The sequence below is a fragment of the Lepisosteus platostomus genome, chromosome 11 (genome assembly GCF_059453375.1).
Source record: "Lepisosteus platostomus isolate fLepPlt1 chromosome 11, fLepPlt1.hap1, whole genome shotgun sequence".
NCBI lineage: Eukaryota > Metazoa > Chordata > Actinopteri > Semionotiformes > Lepisosteidae > Lepisosteus > Lepisosteus platostomus.
This window is the reverse complement of record NC_142621.1, coordinates 38254049-38273037: the sequence shown is the minus strand read 5'-3', so window position 1 is coordinate 38273037 and position 18989 is coordinate 38254049. Positions and strand designations below refer to the sequence as shown.

Below are 18989 nucleotides of genomic sequence, written 5' to 3'. Positions count from 1 at the left end.
GTTTTCACAGGGGATAGTTTCTGTCAGATCAGTGCAGGATTTGGAGAAAGCTGAGAGATTTTGACCTATGATATTAGCAATACCATGGAAAAGAGGTAAATAAACAAGACCAGAAAGGAATTTTATTTCATATGAAAATGTTTATTAAGTGTGGATAAACTGAGTAAGAGACACTTTAAAATGAAATGTAAAAAGAACAGTAACACTTTTTACATTGGGCATCTTTAACAAAATGTTGATATGGACACTGCTGACCATTGCCTAGGCTCTCCTGTTCCAAAATTGTATTTGACATTATTTTGATTGACTTTTGATCACAAACATTTTGAGTACAGGGAGGTTAGCCATACTGGGTAGAGATGGGGTGAGGTGGTGGTGGGGGGTAGTGTTTATAACCTTGGGTGTTCCACTAGTATCATGGTTTGATATATTTTTTTAAATGCACTCTGTTTTGGGGTAATTTACAGTATTGAACAGTAAAATCACAAAAACTCTCAAAGGTTTTCATCTCAGCAAAGATATAATACTGAATTTACAAATTATTGTCTCAGTTTATTTTGTCTCAGTCTTCATATCCCAGCCTATTCTGGTTGTCCCAGTGAATACATATGGCTTTCCTAAAACATGAAACTAATCTCAGTTATTAAACTTTTTACATTTTAAATAAACTTTTAATAACAAACTAATTTAAAAGTTAAAATAATGGTACAGGTTTCATACCGGTTTGTTTAAATAGTCTAGGAAAACAAAACATTTAACACGAATATTAGTTGTTCCCAAATGACCTTTTTATCTCACAAAAAAGTTTTAGAAGCTAAGAAATGAGAATATTGCAGGATATGACTTCAATGATAGATTATCTAAAAGCAAAAAACATTTTATATTTGCTTTATATTAAATACTTTAAAAAATCTCACTCTGTGAGTATGTGCAGGTGTAAAGTAATAAAGTAATTGCTATGTCAGTTGTACAGTAATAAACTGTTTCTAAACTGTTTCTCATGCAATGAATTTTGCAGAATAATATAAAGGTCATTCTGAGGTTTTGTGCCAGAAATGTCACATATAAATATATATTAATATACTGTACTGTAATTTATATGTATATATTATATACTGTATGATATACTGTACAAAGATGTGACTGAATTTGTCTTTTTAGGAGAAGCATGCCATAATCTACCTTTCCTCAAGTATTTCCTCTAACGTTTCTCCAAGAGTGCCCTCCCCTTCACTGCTAGAAACACTTCCTCTTGTAAAGTGCTCCAAACCAACAGGTCTTTGAAGTTTCAAGTTACCACTGGATCTCATTGTCACTTGTAAAAGCTGCACATTTGATGATCTCTTTCTCTCTCCATGGGACTTACTCTGGTCAAAATAATGGGTAGGACGCCTTTTTGAATACTTTCCTAGGCATCGGAGATGCTGTCCTACAATGCATTCTCTGTAGTCAGAGTGGTTTGCAAAGAGATATAGTTGCCATCTTTTTTTGAGCTCCGTTTTAACCTGGAAACCAAAGAAAAAGTTTGCATCTTCACCTCACTCCAAAGTAAACACTGGGACACTAAAAGACCTCCTAAAAGACCTCTCTTCATTTTTAAAACTCAGTCTGTCATCAGAACATTCTAAACATTTATTAAAACATAAGTGCTCAAATAAATGGCACAATTTCTAAAGCTACAGCAACAATCTACAAACATTAGTTGATCCTTTCATGCAGTTAATTCTTAACACAACAGTTTCATGAACAATTTTATTTTTAGTGCTGCATTCTAGAAACTCTGTACTCAGTATTGTCCCATACTCTGTTTAAGTGAAAAGACTAAAGAACTTAATAATGAGTAATTATCTTATTGTAGTTTTAAGGATGGTCTGTTACAGAATAAGCACAGTTGTAGCAAGCTACAGTACAGAAATGAAGGTATGCCCTGTAGTAAGAAGGTTTCAGAATTGGTGTTAATAAACCAATTATCTTTGCAAAATCCAAACAAAACCAACCCTAGATGGGCCAAATGGCGTCAAGTAGTTCCTAACTAGAAACTTTATATTTTTAGTTTTAAGGAAATATCTTGACTTAATTGTACAGTTTAAATTATAATTAGTTTAATTATGCTTATCAGAAAAGTGAATTCATAGCGTATTTGTCATGCTTACAAATCCATCTGTGAATAAAACTGTAAGATTACACTATCCTTCTGTTCAATATTCTGACATCTGAAAATTGAGATTGAATTCAATGGGATTCAACTGTAATTACTTCTATCTTCCTGGTCAAGGTGAAGTAAAATGGAAAGACTTACCTCTCTATTGGCAAAACAATACAATACCGCAACCAGAAAGCCCTAAAGCAAAGAAAACACCATATGACCATTATTGTGAAGCACTAAGATCACTCAAGATTTTAAAAAGTAGTAACTTCTACAGAACTTAACTGGTTATTTATGAACACACATATTAACTTATTTTGTTATTAAGCTTATTAATTAATGAGCTTTTCTGCAATTTCTGCACAAATATTTTTTACTGATTAAAGAAACATCGTTGTGGTAGTCTTGATTATCAAGGTGCAAGATTACTTACATTAAAATGGATAAAATAAGGTTAATTCTGAAGGTTTTTAAACTGCTTAGATTAAGATGATCACTTACATCACCTCCCACACACATACTTCAAATTATACGCTTAGGACATGATACTGTACATGACACTACAAAATATACATAAAATAATGCCTTTAAATAGTCATAAGCTCTTAAAACATGCATTTTCTTAAATACAAACGTCACCCCCAATGTACTGTAAGCACAAATGACAATCTTCTTGTTTTTAGTTCTGAGAAGGGTACAGTCCAGAATACAAGACAAAAATGTTTAGTTCTTTCAGTTTGAAAGTCATATTTTACCTGGAAGGAGCTTAATGTCAGTTGGATGAAGTCTCTGGTATATCTTCCTTTTATCTGCTCATCTGGCATAAATGCAAACACAATTTCATGGATTCCCATCAAAGGAATTAACACCAGAGTGGCTCTGGCTAATCTGTTAATTCAAATGATAAATATTATTATGTGTTTAGCACATGCCTTTATTCAGGGCAACCTACTTAGTAAAATTACAATAAGACTAGTGCAAATCTGGATGAGCAATGCAGGTGAAGTGCAAACAAAATACAATAGTAAAAATTAAACAAGTATGCAGATAATGCAGAAGCAAAGCAATATTAACACCTGGATTTCATGTATTCTGTGCTGACAGTGAATAAACACCATTAGCAATGGTACTTTACCAGTATGACAATTTAAAACATTATTGCAATATAGAGTTAGAGTTTTGAAGGATTTATTTGAGAGCTGAAGCAGTACATGTACTGTCTATACAGATGTCCTAATTAGTAGCTGAAAGGAGGTCGGGCACTGAACAGTCTGATTTCTGTGGGAGGTGTATTCCACCACTATGGAAAAAAGGTGGAGAATAAGTGGGATCTTAAAGTGGGAGAACAGGAAGGGGTTGCATAAAGTGTGAAGGGAAAAGAGGAGCGGGGAGGGCAAGAGGAGGTGTGGGTAGAGATAAAACAGTGAACATGGAATCAGAATGCTGGGACAGCAGATGGTGACAACAAGGGTTAAGAATTATTTGTGTACAAAAACAGAGACCCAGTGGACAGACAGCAGTAATGAAGTAGTAACATGAGAACGAAAAGGAAGAAAAAAGGTATACATATTGACTATATACTAATACATATATTTAATAGTGTGTAGATACAGTATAATTTGTACTGCAACTGACAATAAAGCCTTAAAATAAAGGGAACAGATTTATCTAAAGCACAAACTCAATTTACATAATTTTAAAGGGGTGTTATGAGACATGGATACAGAGTTTTGTTTCAGCGGAAATATTCATTATCTTGTTAATTTCCTACTTCTTATTCATAACAGTTACTGTATTTATCACATACTCTCTTTATACTGTATATGGAAATCTTGACTTTCATTCATTAGTTGATAAAGTACTCACCTGAACTTGTAATCATTGAATGTCCTTTTTTCTGCTTTTAATTTCCAAAGAAGCAATTTCAGAATTTGGATAAATAAGTAGAAATTGACCTGAAATGAACACAAACAGCTTAAAGGAGCCTCTATTACAGTACTGAAATCTTTGATATTTCATGGGCAATTCTTGCTAAAAATCATGACAGTTTAACAAAAAATAACAGCATGCTATAAGAGTCACACATTTAACAACTCCTCAACCATTTTAATCCCAAATAAATGTTTTATGTTCTATGTTTGATTATGTCAGCTCTATCTGTACTGCTAAACCTGAGAGCAGCGTCAGATAAATCCCATCTTTTGTTTCTTCATTGCTATGATTTGTCTGGTCTAGCTACAATCAACCTCCTCAAAACTTGTTAGTTTCTCTGTTTTCTGGATGTAGTGAGGTACTGGGCCATATACTGTAATATTCAAAACTAAATATGCATATTCAGACTTTATCCAAGAAGATGTTTTGTTATTATTAAGATAAAATATTCAGATTGTGTGACAAGGCTTTCTAGATCATTGATGTGATTCAATCAAATTAGCACCAAAAATAACTTTTTATTAAATACAAACTTTTAATATGTCCTTATAAATATTACTTACTGCTATAGAAAAATGCATTGGCCCCCTGATTATCCACCAGATTCCCATGTTTGTATTCCGTCTCCAACACCTGAAAACAATATAACCACTAACTTTGTAAAATAGTAACTTTATCTGAATTATTTCTACAATATTTGCTATTTTAGAAAAATGTCTTGTTCACAATTCATGCTGAGAATAATTTAGAGGAAACTTTCTCTGCTTACATACTGTATTTAACAGCAAATAGTAACAAATGGTTATTATTATACAGTATGTACAGTATATATAAGACTGTATATACAGTATTCAGCTTGTTTCAATAGAACTGTAGATCATAAAAATCTTTCATTAATTGTATTCAGTATTTACCTTAAAAAGGTTAGAGTTACAGTTGTCATATGAATAAAGTTTAAGTAGGTCGCTTTAGGTTAAGATGAGGTTGTAGACTTAGAAATTATAGATATAATTCTACACTGACCTTAGTTTGAACCATTGTAACTACCATATACAGTACAGTTTATCTATATTTTGACAACACTAAGAAATACTTGCCCTTCATTTTCATACAAGGCTTTTGTTACTGCCCATGGCACGACAAACATAATGGGGGTTCCTTATAAGGAGAAAATATAAAACATTTTAAAAAATATTCACAAATGTGTTCAATCTTCAGATGATGAAGCAAAACATAAATGCTGGGGTTGGAAAATCTAATCACACATACAGTACAATATAATTACATAAAGGTGTAATACAATGTCTACCTACAGTATCATCCTTTGCTTTTGATATTGCAGTCAAATCTGTGTTAAAGTAAAACAAAAGAGGCTGATAAACCACTCTTACACAGCTTTTAGTTTAGTATTTTATTCTTAATCCCAAATTCATTTCCTTTTTAGCATTTTAAACTAAAGCCTTAAATCTGTATTTTGAATGTCATGCTTTGTCATAGTCATTGCTTTGCTTAGGTATTAAAGTCAAGCATTACAAAAAAACATGAAATATTTACAGCTTTGCAATACATCCATGTATTACAAATGAGACTTAATGTATAAGCTCATAGAGATAAATATATTCTAGATAGAGTTATATCACCCTATAAATCACAACTGGCAACACACTGAAGGTAAGCAGGTGTGATCTTGGCCAGCACCTGGATGGGAGATATCTTGGGAAAGCCAAGATTGCCGCTGGAAGAGGTGTTAGTGGGGCCAGTAGAGGGTGCTCACCTTGTGGTCTGTGTGGGTCCTAATGTCCCAGTATAGTGACAGGGACACAGTACTGTAAAAAGCCCCTATCCTTCAAATGAGACGTAAAACCGAGGTCCTGACTCTCTGTGATCATTAAAAATCCCAGGGCGTTTCTTGAAATAAGTAGAGGTGTTACTCCGGCATCCTAGGCAAATTTCCCATTGGATTTTACCAATGGGCTCTTAATAATCCCCATTATTAAAGAACTGGCTTCATCTCTCTGTTCTCCTCCCCACTGATAGCTGATGTGTGGTGAGCATGCTGGTGCTCTATGGTTGCCGTCGCATCATCCAGGTGGATGCTGCACATTGGCGGTGGAGGGGAGTCCCCATTACCTGTTAGTGGAGTGTCCAGAAAAGTGTTTTATAAGTCTATTAATAATAATTAATCCAAGGGTAGTAGTTCAAAAATTGTTTTAAATGTGTGAAAGACATTTATAGTGTACACTTGTAGAGCACAATGCATTTCTGTAAGAAACATACCCCATCCTATGACCATATATTTCTTCAATAATCTTTTCTCTGAAAGCACTGGTGTGACAAGCAATGTATGGAGAAATATCCCTTCCACCAAAAGCCAGAAGGCATTGGCACCAATAAAATAGTGCATGAAAACTTGCACAGCTCTGCAAGATGGAGAATTCTGTGGAAAAAAAAAAACAGGAAATAAAATTGCAGCACTAAGGCTAAGTTTAGTCTACAACTTCCAATAGAGAAGTGTTGTGTTTACTGTATGAAAAAAGTTGAAAAATGTTTTAAACATCTGGAAAGCCATAAAATATTATACAATAACAAGCGGTAAGTGAAAGTCTCAGACTCTTGACTTAGTCTTTCCAATTTATGTTGTGTTTTTATGTTAAAAATGTGTAAAGTTAAAACAAGTTACCTCTGAATTTAAAATATAAATCCATCCTGTTTCATCCTTGGGTCTCTTAGAATATGTTTCATGAAGGATGATCTCTTTAGCAAGGATGACTACAGCTCGTAATATAAAAGAAGTAAATAAGTTGATATGGATGAAGTTTCTTGTGCAATGAAGTTTCCTAAATAGACAAGACAAAATGTTTGACAAAATTAATTTGGGGGATTCCATCAAGATCAATATTGTTACAAGGACCCAAAGCCAAATGTGAAAATAATCTTCAGGAGTATTTGGGATAGAAAACATTACTTTTGCTTTCACAGAGAATTGAGGAGGAACAATCTTTGCCATGTTTTAACATACTGTATTAACATGCCCTTGCTCTATAGAATCCTCTATGAAATGGCGTAATAGAATTCTTGGATTGTCCAACTATTGGCAACAGACCAAGATTGACAGACTCTGTGGTCTCCTTTTATTTGTAATTTTTGATGTAGGGTATTTTAAATTTGAAATCCATAATTCCCATCCCCTGTAAACACTTCTAAAAAGGTCTGGCAGCACAAACCAGAAACAAACATTGTCTACTGTGAAACTCAATTCAATATATTAACCATAAGACCTTCTTAATAATGTTGCTTTTAATTTGTGATAACAATTTTCATGTCATGGCTTCTGTAACGAAGAAGTGGGTGACCATGAAAAAGGTAGTATTGTTTAATGAAAAATCATTTTATTCTATTCACATTCTACTGTCAAGTCTATAAAAGGCCTGTGTTTCGGCTGACATAAAGGTCCTCCTTTAAGTTTGCACTACACCTGTGAACACCAAAATATTACATAAAAATCTATTTTTTTAATACTGTGTCCTGAGCAATATAGATTAATTAATACTTACTGGTACAGAATATCAAAGAACATTGTTTAGTTTAATTAGAGACCCACGAGTCATAATAAATTACAGAGCTCTGATACTAAGCAAGGGCAACATTTTGTGAGAAATGCTTTTCAATTACATAAGCAATTATGGGAGTTGGTTGTATTTCAGTAGAACAACTCAGCCAGGAACTCCTTTCATATTTGACCTAAATGCTGAAAGTATGATTCTGCAATATTACTGACCTTAGCAAGAGAAGAATGATGACAGCCAATGACAGTGAGGATAATGACAGTGAGTACCCAATTGTGTATACAATACGCAGGACTAATTGCCAAGTTTTCTCTTCCTCCTAAACAAAATAAAATACAGCAAGGTAACACGTTAAATATTCATCCATCCATTTTCTTAACTTTATCTAATAAAGGGTAATGGGGGAGGCATGTACAATAAGTAAAGGTTAAATAATTCCCAAGGAAGAACAACACCCAAATAATTAAATGATATAGTACAGTGGGTATAGAAAGTCACTACCCCCTTTCAAAATGTTCACCTTTTCTTGCCTGAAAGCCGAAAAGGAAGACAAATAAAATCAGACTTTTTCCAGTTTTATTTACAAATTGTACCTTGCAACATCCAAGTGAAAAAAGAAAGCAAACTTTCTGAAAAAAAAAAGTAGAATAACTGGTTTGGATAAGAGAACACCCCCTGAGTTAATACTTGATGGAAGCACCTTTTGCTTGAATTACAGCCTTGATTCTGTTTGTATACATCTGTACCCATTCCTCCTTACAGAATTGTTCAAGCTCAGTCAAACTTCGTGGTGATCATTGACGGACTGCCCTCTTCAAGTCATTCCAAAGATTTTCGATGGGATTTAAGTCAGGGCTCTGACTAAGCCACTCAAGAATATTCACCTTCCTGTCCTTCAGCCATTGTACGGTTGCTTTGGGGGTGTGCTTTGAGTCATTGTCATGTTGAAAGGTGAACCATCTTCCCATTTTCATCTTCCTGGCTGAGGGCTGCATGTTTTTTTCAAGCATTTCCCTGTATTTTGCACCATCCATCTTCCCTTCTATCCTGACAAATGCACCAGTCCAGGCTGAAGAGAAACTCCCCCACAACAGGATGCTGCCACCACCATGCTTTACTGTAGGAATGGTGTTCTTTGGATGGTAAGATGTATTGGGTTTTCACCAGACGTACGATTTTGCATTCCAGCCAAAAAGTTCATCTGACCACAGCGCCTTTTGCCACTTGACCACAGAATCTTTAAGGTGCTTTTAAGCAAAACATAAATGAGACTTGATGCAGCTTTTTTTAAGGAGTGGCTTTTTTCTTGCCACCCTCCCATACAGGCCAGATTTGTGGAGTGCTTGTGATCTCATTGTCACATGCGCACAATGTCTTTGCCATAAAGGCCTGTGTCAGGAATATTTTAAAGTTTGGGCAGCTGAGGTGAAAGTCTTCCCTCACAAACTCATTATACTCATTATACACTCCATTGAGATATGTACAGTATATTGCAATTGTTTTAAATCAAGTAAAATAAAAACAACTTGCTAAAACATAACATCAATACTTAATACACAATTGTCAGAATCAATTTGAAGGAAGTGGATCGGTAATATATTATAGATTCAGTGATTCAGGTAAGGTTTAGGAGACATGATACAATAAAGATCAATATTGAGCCTTTTTACAAAAAATAGATATTTAAAAACAAATTCAAGTTATTTAACTATATTGAGCTGCATAAATGTTATAGATTGTTGGAGCTTTTTATACTGTACATAACAGGTTTTCTTTCTAACTGCTCTTAATGTAGCTGGTAAGCTTAAGCTGTGTGATGAGGAACCATTCTAACCAAAGAAACAGGCAAATACATATATACTGTATTACTATTGACAGTAACTGCTGAACAGTTTCAGGACTTTGGTCAAATTCTATTAAAATGATGAGGAAATGCAGTTTAAAGGGATTAAAAGGATAAAGTAAAATCAAGGTGTAAAGCTGACAAAACCTCTCATCATTTGCAAGGAATGAACCACTGAGGCCGCTGCTAGAGTGATAATAGGGTGGAGGGAAGATGCTAAAAGAGATGCATTCAAAGTACTCAGCAGGTGAAATACTAATAAAACTGCACATTTACAATTTGACCTCCCAAATTTCTGACCTCCCACTTTTCACACTCCCAAAGTGTGAATGTAGATAACCTACTGTACATTGCTATTTATAGGTAGTGGCTATGAGTTAAAAAAAAAAAAAACTACAACAGCAAGAGCTACTGTATGCAGGCCATAAGAAGTTATTTAACTTCTACCCATATCCAGCTGTATCAAATGGTGTAAGTGGAGGTGTCCCATATCTCCTGGGATTCTTTACTGTATGAATATACAGGAATATACTACAATGTGTTGCAGCTATAATCATAGTTTCAGAAAAGTGAACCAACCTGACATAATAGATACAGTACACTCTAGTATACTAGTATAAAAGCATGGAACACTGAAATGATTTTGCATTACTTGTGGTCTGAAATGATGGCTGAATTCTGCACATTCGGAGTGATTCCTCCAGATCTCACTGGAATTTTCAATGGTTAGCCAGGTCCCTCCCTCAGTGCAGTTTCTGTATAGGTAACCAGTTCTTCCTGTGAACATAGAGCAACAAAGTAACTGTTAAAAGCCCGGTATCAAAACTTAAGTAACACGTTTAAATCTAACTAAATTCTATGAAACAGCATCCTGCTTTCCACTGTCAACATCTCTATGGAGTCCACTTTAATACACCCTAGGAAATGAAGTTTGCTAAAATATCTCAACAAGCAAGCACCTGAACTTGCCTACAACTTCTGTCACTCCAGCTTTAGAAGTTTGTTTTTGTTTATAAGTTCATTTGGGAACCTAATCAGGTGTCTTTACCATTATTGTTAGTATACTGTATTTACTAATTATCTTATTTGTTTGAGGATAACTGTTAAAATGCCTGCTTGTTTATTTTCTGTTTGTTTTCTGCAATATTTCCACATATGGCCTGGAGAGCTGGTTGTTCTTCATTACTGTTTTAAGACCAATATAGTATGTATATCAATTTTCAACCTTACAGATGCTTCTGTCTGGTGAGGGGCACTAAAGACCATTAGGTTGCACTTATCTAGGACCAAGGATTTTTAATCTATATTCTTGATCTAGTTTCTTGAGTATTTTAATTTTAAACTTAAGTTTTGTAGTTGCACGTGTTATAGAACATTAATTTGATTTTAAACACAGCACTGGATACCTCTTGACAGGGCATGTTACTGTCCCTCTTCTTTGATTAAGATGCTCTTAGACTGCATTTAGTTGTATTAATTTGCAGAAGTAGTTCAAATAGGGAGCTGCGTCAGCATGCCTCGGCTGTAAAGGAACAAGTAAAAGGTTTATTCCATGCTGAAAAGAGAATAAAGGAATACACACCCGAAGAAGGCTCCACAGCCAAAACGTTGTGTTTCCTTTCTTCTCTTTTCAGCATGGAATAAACCTTTTACTTGTTCATTTGCAGAAGGTTTCTTATGGAAAAAACAATAATAGGTTATGTATTCCTAGAAACAAAAATCTTCTTGGTTTAATTCATTTTCTTTTTTCTTTTTAAGCCTCGATTTTTTGTATGTGATTTGTATATGTTTTTTTTTACTTCTTAAAAGAATGAATTTGTTAAAAATAGACCCAGATTTTGCAAATCTAACTTATTGTTGATGATACCTGTTACAGTACATGCCAACTACTCGATATCCCTGGATGTCATCTTGGGATGTCATTATCCATTATCCAATATTACTAGTACCACAGTATAGTTTATTCGATTCAGAAAACAAAAAGGGTTAACCTCTGTTTTTAGATTAAAGTGTCATACATATACATTTTTTTACTTTAACAATTGTTTTCCACATACTGTACAACATACCCAGATAAGACATACCAGACTATAAAACACACACTGGAGAGCAAAACTGTGGAAAACATGAACCAATAATCTTGGTACTTTACCTTCCATAAATATAGGTAGGTAGGAAGGACAGAGAATTGACACAATTCCAGGGGGAGAATGTGGCCAGCAGGCAAAATTGTCAAAACTTCCTTTGCAGTAGGCACCTAAAAAGACATTCAGTCATGTAAGCAGACTTCATCTGCAGGAACTATCATTTAAAATACAGGTCCAAAAATGGAATGTACATGAGAAAGTAGAACAGAACTGAGCGTGAGATTTAGAAGTCAGATTATGGCATAAATATGCTAATTCCAATTCTTATTAACTACAAAAATCTTCTTAAAAGGACTTAAAGTAATATTGAAGTAAAATATTATACAGAGTAAGGTTACATAGATTCTGTATGCTTTTCTAACAACATACATAGCATTCTTGTAACATCAATTCAAAAATAGGTAGTGCTCTTCTTAATTACAGAAACACAGTCATAGAAAATAAGGAATGAAAATATACCAAGTGTTTAGGATTCTCACCAGTTCCTTGCAAGGATTTGTTGGCTAACATATTTGTACAATTTGCCCTATATTCAGACCATTTCCTCATGGTTTCTTTAAGTCCTGAACCCATGACCATCTGGAGATAAAAGACAGGTGCATTTGTTTTTTAAAAGAACAATGGTATGAAAAAAAGGCTTTTATTGCTTGTTTCAGAATCTTACTTTTCAGAATTTGTCAGTGTACTCTTTACATAACAAACAAACCTGCTTTCTAGCCTTGACATTCATAATGGCTTTCCAAGCAGACTGAGCATTGGAAGTGTTGAAAGTAGAGAAAATAAAACAATCCACGTGGTGGCAGTATTTAGATAAATGAGAACACGTATATAAACACACCTTCTACCTAGAATGTTTCTAAATGACAAAATACCGGATATATTGCAGCCATGAAATCATGACAAAAGATAAATGTTCACCTAAGTCATTTACATAACATGAAAAAGTGGTCAAGACCCCAAGCATAAACATTCTGTATTGTGTAAAAAAAACAAAGTAAAAAACAAGGGCTAAAATTAATTTGTAATGATAGTCTGGAAAGATAAGTGTTACACTTTATTCTGCACCATGAGGTGCAGCAACCACGGTAGAGTTACTGTACAGTACAGATCACTCCCAGTGCCATTGCCAGGAGAAGAACACTGGGAAGAACATTTGTTGCCTAAAAACTCCATTGTTAAAGGTTTCCATAATAATTTAACCATATTAATAAAACCTGGACCCAAACCCATAGAGTATCTACAACCAACTATAAACATTCCCACTCAAGCCAGTCAAAAACTGATGTTGTTCAAAGAAAAAAGGACACAGGTCAATTGTTCTGTATTTAATTAAACATATATTTTCCGTGAACTCTTTACAGTCCACAGAAATTTAAAGTCAGTTATATGCTATACACAGTGACTTGCTTTTTTCATGGAATTGCTTCTGGACTTTGGTCTCCAAATATCCGAATCTTACCTACCAAAATCATAAGCAATATTATTATGCATTAATATCAACATGAAAATTTGACATTGGATTTTCCCAGCTACAGAAACTGTTTGAAATTGTGAAAATCATTGAAGATGTTGAAGCTTGCTTCTCACTCTGGTTTGGTAAGAAGGTATAAATCACATCCTTAATAGTAAGCAAAAGGCTCTGTGATCACAGACTCACAGTAATTTAAAGTCAAAGCAGCGATTCACAGAAAATGAGAAGCATCGCCTGCAAAAAAATCTACATTTGAAGCCATTCTGTAGGTCATTAGCTTTTTGGCTTGTTTTGTTGTAATAAGAATAGGCCATTAATCCCATCTATACTCATCATTTTATTATATAATAAATTATTCTATCACAGCAATAATACTAATTTGAAATATTCCAGTGTTTCTGTCTACTTAATGTGGTGGCAGTGTGTGGCAGTCCATCTAATTCATATTTATTACAGAAAATTGTGTAACTGGCTTAGAGCATACAGGTATTTCATGTTAGGTTGTGTATTTCAGTTTTAAGTAACTATTTGAATCAACCTTATTGATTGCTTTTTAACAATTTAGCCCTTGGTCAATTCTCCTCTTATACATTTTACTGAGATTGAAAAGATTATGTTCTTTCAGTTTGTCCTCACAACATATATCCTTATAAAATAATAAAGACTCATTACAGACAAGCAAAAAGGTTCCTTTGTGTAACTATTCATGAAACTATTTTTGTGTGTTTTATACTTTTGATTTCAATCTTTAAAAAAACGATTTCAGAGACAGTTAATCTGTCACACCAGAAGAAATTAGAAGTGGAAAGGAAATCCCCTGGTCAGAAGAAGAAGATTTATTTGAGTCATGTTTTATCCTAGTCTATTTCCATCAATTCTATAAACATTAAATTATTTCAAAACAGTTTTGTTACTTCTTTGATCAACCTCTCCAATGTTTTCATATTTGTATGAACAGATGTATATTATATACAGTATATTACAGGAAGGATTGCAGCAAGTTTTAATTCTAATATAAAAAGATGTAGAGCAATGTTCATTACATACCATACTGTATGATTAATTTTGTAGTAGTAAGCACAGAAACATACCAATTTACTCATTCTTCATTAATTGTAGCAGGCAACTAATTGCTGTATTTTCCTTCAGTAATTTCCAGTTCAGTAATTTCCTGCTTACAGTATGTATGGTTTGCCTTTGTTTTGCTAACAGTTTCTCAAGGATCTTACAGACAAAACATATAGTATCAATATGTAATAAGATGAACTTTGTCTTTTTCACACTAATTTATGGTAAACTACAGTATGTTCATGTACCCAAAGAGCTTCCAACAATTACAACACATTGGATACATTGACACAGCAATTACACTGTGATTGTACATTTACTGTACAATGCACATAGAAAAATTTGGGCTTACAAAACAAATGAAAATGATAAAACTGATCTGCAAAGCACACACTGTGCAGCACACCTGTGTATATGTTTCTATAACATTATAGATAATGTACTGTTTGACAAACAGCAGTGAAATGCATGGTTGTACAGGACTAACAGCATAATCCTTTCATAAACATGTTCTGAGCCGAAGTACTACAGCACTCGATCATGTGCTTATGGGTCATTCAGTGGATACCAAGAAAGGAAAACTTCAGGTACACATGCTTATCAGTTAGCATATGGCCCTGCCGAAATATAAATCAGAGGGCTTTTGTGTTTTAAAAAAAAATAATTTGGTCAATTATTCCACTCTGTTGAGCAAATTATTGGTTTCATCACCAAGCACCTGCAAAGAGGACATTCAATACCATTAAATGTCAGGGACAAAATGTCAACCAGTTCATTTTACAGACTCTTTTAGTAAAGGGAGTACAAAATATCATATTAATGGTGTTTACCCTCATGTCACAGCCAGAAGAGAATCACTGGAATGTTTTTATGTTTTTGTTTTCATCATTTGAATTATTGAATGTAATTTTCATCAAAACTAAGCTAATGTAGTGTACTGTGGTTGTCTTCAACCTGTCATGCTAGTATTGCCAAAACATAGTTACACGCTGTACTGTAGCTTCATGTTATAATTAGCATTTAAAACAAAAATGTCTATAGGGCTTTTAAAAGGAATATTCAAAGCATTATCCACAATCACAGCCAAATAATTTATAACAGCCACTGTTCCTTTTAGTAAAAATATTGTTGGTGCTTATCAGTTTTGTGGGTTTTAAAATAGCAGATTTTATTTCAAATGCTTCTATTTTAATTAGACTTTTGATGCATTTAGAGACAAAGCACGATATCTAGTTCTTTAATAAAGCATTTTAAAGTTATTTTCCATTCACTCTGGGAAGACAAACTAGAGCACAGAAGAAGCAAATATTAAAGTGACAAGGAAAACTATTTCCACTCCTTAATATCTTTGGATGTTACAGCATAATGCTCAAAACCTGACCTTCAGGTCATTAGGGAAGGTTATAATAATACATGAGTAAGAATAAATGTATCTAATATTTTTTTAACATTCCCCATTCAATAATGCAGTTAGTATTCTAAAAAAAACAGTTTAACATTTCAGACAATACCCAAATAATTGCATTGAACGTCAAGTTTCACAACCAATTACATATTTGAATGCAGAAGGACAGAAAAAACTGAAGGAATTTGTACATTAAATGTTTACATACTTCTAAAAACCACTGAAACATGCAGTTACTCTACATTACATATCACTAGAACTACCAGCTTTACAAAACATTCTAGGAGTTTGAGTGCAGCCATGCAGGCTTGCCAGTAAAACTATAGAATCGCCTGTTATTAGTATTTCATCTTTATGGCTATACTCACTGGTATGACAGCAAAAGACATAGAAGTACAATGGAGTGGGAACAAGAAATATTGTAAATAAAGTAAATATTGTGTCCAGATTTAGAATGAAGCGCTTGTTTTCCATTTGCTCATCTTGTGCAGCAAAAAGGTAAATTAGCAATTGCCTGAAGAGACTCAACTATGTAAACTTGATCCATGTTCTATTTTAAGTTGTGTAGATAAAACAGACAAGAGAATGAACAAGACTGTTTAATGGTTTTGTTCAGATGTACATTAGGTCTGCTTAATGTCCACATTACAATCACGTAAGAAACAAAGTGTAATATTACTGTAAAACATACAGAGTTAAAACAGTGTCTGTTTCAGAAATACAAAAACGTCTGTCAAATGTGTATGAATATTTTTATATTGTTTTTTGAGACAATTTTCAGATAATACTTTGGAGTAAAATTTCCTTTAAAATATAAACAGCACTTTTACCCTCATTATAATAAAGATTAAATATTTTTTTAAAGAAGCTTACAGTATTGAGAAAACAGTAAAGACCCCAGATTCTCCAAATACTTAAAATATACTCACAGAACCTTTAAAAAGAAAGCTAAGTACTGTGACAACTGACTGCGATGTTATAACAAGCTGTAAAACAAGTGGCTTGAAATCAGGATGTACTCAACTTTTTAAAATTAAAATTAAAGCAATAACTGCATTTACATAATGACCAAATTACTACATTCTTGAACATCATTCAGACAGTATTTGTTAAAAAGTGTTTGAGACACTGAGAAAGAAAATGAACAACCTGAGCTGTGCCCTTTACATTAGATTATACACCACTGAAATTCTCTTTCCAGATTCAAGATTTCAATAGAATATTCCCTGTTCTTGCCACAAAATATCATTCACAGTCAGCTTTGACTGTGAACACAGATTTTACAAACATATCAGTAAATTATTTTTTTTCCAAAAGCCTGCATACGATGGTAATAAGAGAGACATTTAACTGTCTTTTTAATTTTTTCTGACCACTAAGAACTCACACTATATTATATTATATTTACAGTATTCAGCCAGTTTGACAGCAGGTCTGGAATTCCAGATTTCTCCAGCAGTCTAGAAAGAGTATGTCCTTTGTCATTTTCTCCTACCTGTTTGTTGAGCAGTACCATCAACAGGAGCAGAACTGACTGTGTGATATGCCAATGTGACAGCCCTCTCCTGCTGAATGAGGGTATAGATGTAGTGACCATGGCACACTGTTTACACTAACTCAGCAAAGCACAGCTCCCCATTCACCATCCATAAGGCCTTTTAAAAGAGGTTTGTGATCTTTTGCTTCTTCACTTCAGGTGCTCTTTGATTAAAGTTCTTGTACATGTATAGTACAGACCTTTTTGTCGTTGCACAACACTGTGCGTAATGTTGCAAAGGTGTCTTCTGAAGTCCCAGTGAGTTGAAGAGGAAGAAAAACCTCTGTCATTCTGTGCTGTACAGGGACTGACACTGCAGTATCTGCCCAGTTTCACATACACAGTTTGTCTCCTGTTACTTCCTAGCCAATCAAGATAAAAGAAAACAAGTTAGATAGGGAGGATAGCAAAATCAGGATCCCTGTAAAAAGCAGTCAAGACCACAAGAATAAAAATGAAATTTCTCCATCTAAATTCAAGACGTTTTTCACTTAGTATATTATGTGTTCCTGTCTCAGAATATCAAAACGAGTATATTGTATAGTAAATACTGTAGATACACTTTATATGAGGCATTAATCAATATCGATCAAGTACACTGGAAGTAAACAGATTACAGTACAATAAATGATTAAATAATTTAAATACAATAAAATGATGGAAAATAAGAGTTTCTTAATCGAATACTTAAAAAAGGTAGCATTAGAACGCTTGAAAGACTATTATTAAATTTGTTGCAATTTGACTCTTTGTATCAGACAAATGCAGAAATCACATAAATCTATTTTTCTATTTTAAGGTCTGTCTTAATATTAGATGTCTTTGTTTGATGGATGAAACAAACACGACTGTATTAAGACTCATCAACAGAAATCAGATTTCAAAGTAAAAGCACACTGTTAATGGTCTTCAGGAAAATAATCATGTTATGTTAATCTGATTTCTGCCCATTATGAGTTTCATATGCCCTTAGCCAGCCATTTACTGTACCTTTGGTACTTCTGAAGAGAATGATGACTAACCTTAATGATTAAACCAAATTTAAGGTCACAACTCTCAGAAATGTATTAATTTACTAAAATGTTCAAAATAAAATGAACAGAAAATAGCTTCTGCTACAATTTTGTTGTTTTTGAGAGGGCTTTTAGATATCTACTATAAGAAATACATTTGTACAATGCATATATTTTAATACACTATTACCATATGTTTTTTACCTCTATGACCAGAATATGATATTTTGCAATGATTGTCTATGAAATTGTAACCAAGGGACATACAATTATAAATACAAATTAATTATATTAAAAATGAATATGTTTAAAAATGTTTTTTCATAAAGACACACATTTATTAGGTGGACTGTAGTACTGTTTTTTCACAGATTTCAAATATGTTTTTCCATCAATACAGTACATTGCATTAGCATGTACATAGTAAAACCCCAATGAAAGCAGTGATATAATAGGCATTGCTGGACAAGATTCAAAGAGCTTAATAATACACAATAACATAACAACCTTATGCATTAGTCAGAATTTTCACCCACAGTTTCTCCCAACATTAATATTGCTTGCATTTTGAAGAATGTGCTTGTTTATAAATTGAAGACTACAGTAGATAAGAATAGTTACAGCAGCTGTAAAAATATGTTTTTGAAGAACGCCAAGTGCAGTGGTGCCTTAAAAATAAGTATTTATCAGCTATTACATTTTAATTTTTAATCACAGTATTAAAAATCATGATTTTAAAGAACTTGAACTGATATACTGTGCAGCTATTGATTTACTATTTAAATACCTTTACTTTTCAGAATCTTTAACTTAATTCATTGGGTGAACCAATTGTAAAGGTAAAGCAAGGAGTTCTAATTA

The 18989-nt window shown here is 33.5% G+C and overlaps 1 protein-coding gene across 3 annotated transcripts; it reads right to left on the bottom strand.

Annotated features, from left to right (window-relative positions):
• Positions 1 to 499: 499 nt before the first annotated feature.
• glp2r (glucagon-like peptide 2 receptor) lies at positions 500 to 17452 on the bottom strand. 3 transcript variants are annotated; one of them, XM_088599564.1, is made up of 14 exons: positions 17074 to 17445; positions 12114 to 12213; positions 11640 to 11744; positions 10140 to 10264; positions 7857 to 7963; positions 6759 to 6915; positions 6356 to 6515; positions 5176 to 5236; positions 4642 to 4711; positions 4013 to 4101; positions 2902 to 3034; positions 2300 to 2341; positions 1367 to 1505; positions 501 to 617 (listed from the first exon to the last, which is right to left on the bottom strand). In XM_088599564.1, exons 1-14 carry the CDS (start codon positions 17173 to 17175, stop codon positions 553 to 555), a joined length of 1455 nt encoding a protein of 484 aa, XP_088455690.1. In that variant the 5' UTR covers positions 17176 to 17445; the 3' UTR covers positions 501 to 552. The 3 variants fall into 3 exon arrangements, with proteins under 3 accessions (XP_088455689.1, XP_088455687.1, XP_088455690.1); XM_088599563.1 differs by having other exon boundaries at positions 500 to 1505; positions 17316 to 17452; XM_088599561.1 differs by having other exon boundaries at positions 500 to 1505.
• Positions 17453 to 18989: the final 1537 nt, after the last annotated feature.

What these genes read in the sequence shown, in the direction of transcription:
- glp2r (XM_088599561.1), bottom strand. Translation starts at nt 17,175, where the DNA reads ATGGTCACTACATCTATACCCTCATTCAGCAGGAGAGGGCTGTCACAT. An exon ending in CCTACCTATATTTATGGAAG is followed by an intron (nt 10,265 to 11,639) that starts GTAAAGTACCAA and finishes CTATGTTCACAG; the next exon opens with GAAGAACTGGTTACCTATAC. An exon ending in ATTGTTTTGCCAATAGAGAG is followed by an intron (nt 1,506 to 2,299) that starts GTAAGTCTTTCC and finishes TTTGGTTTCCAG; the next exon opens with GTTAAAACGGAGCTCAAAAA.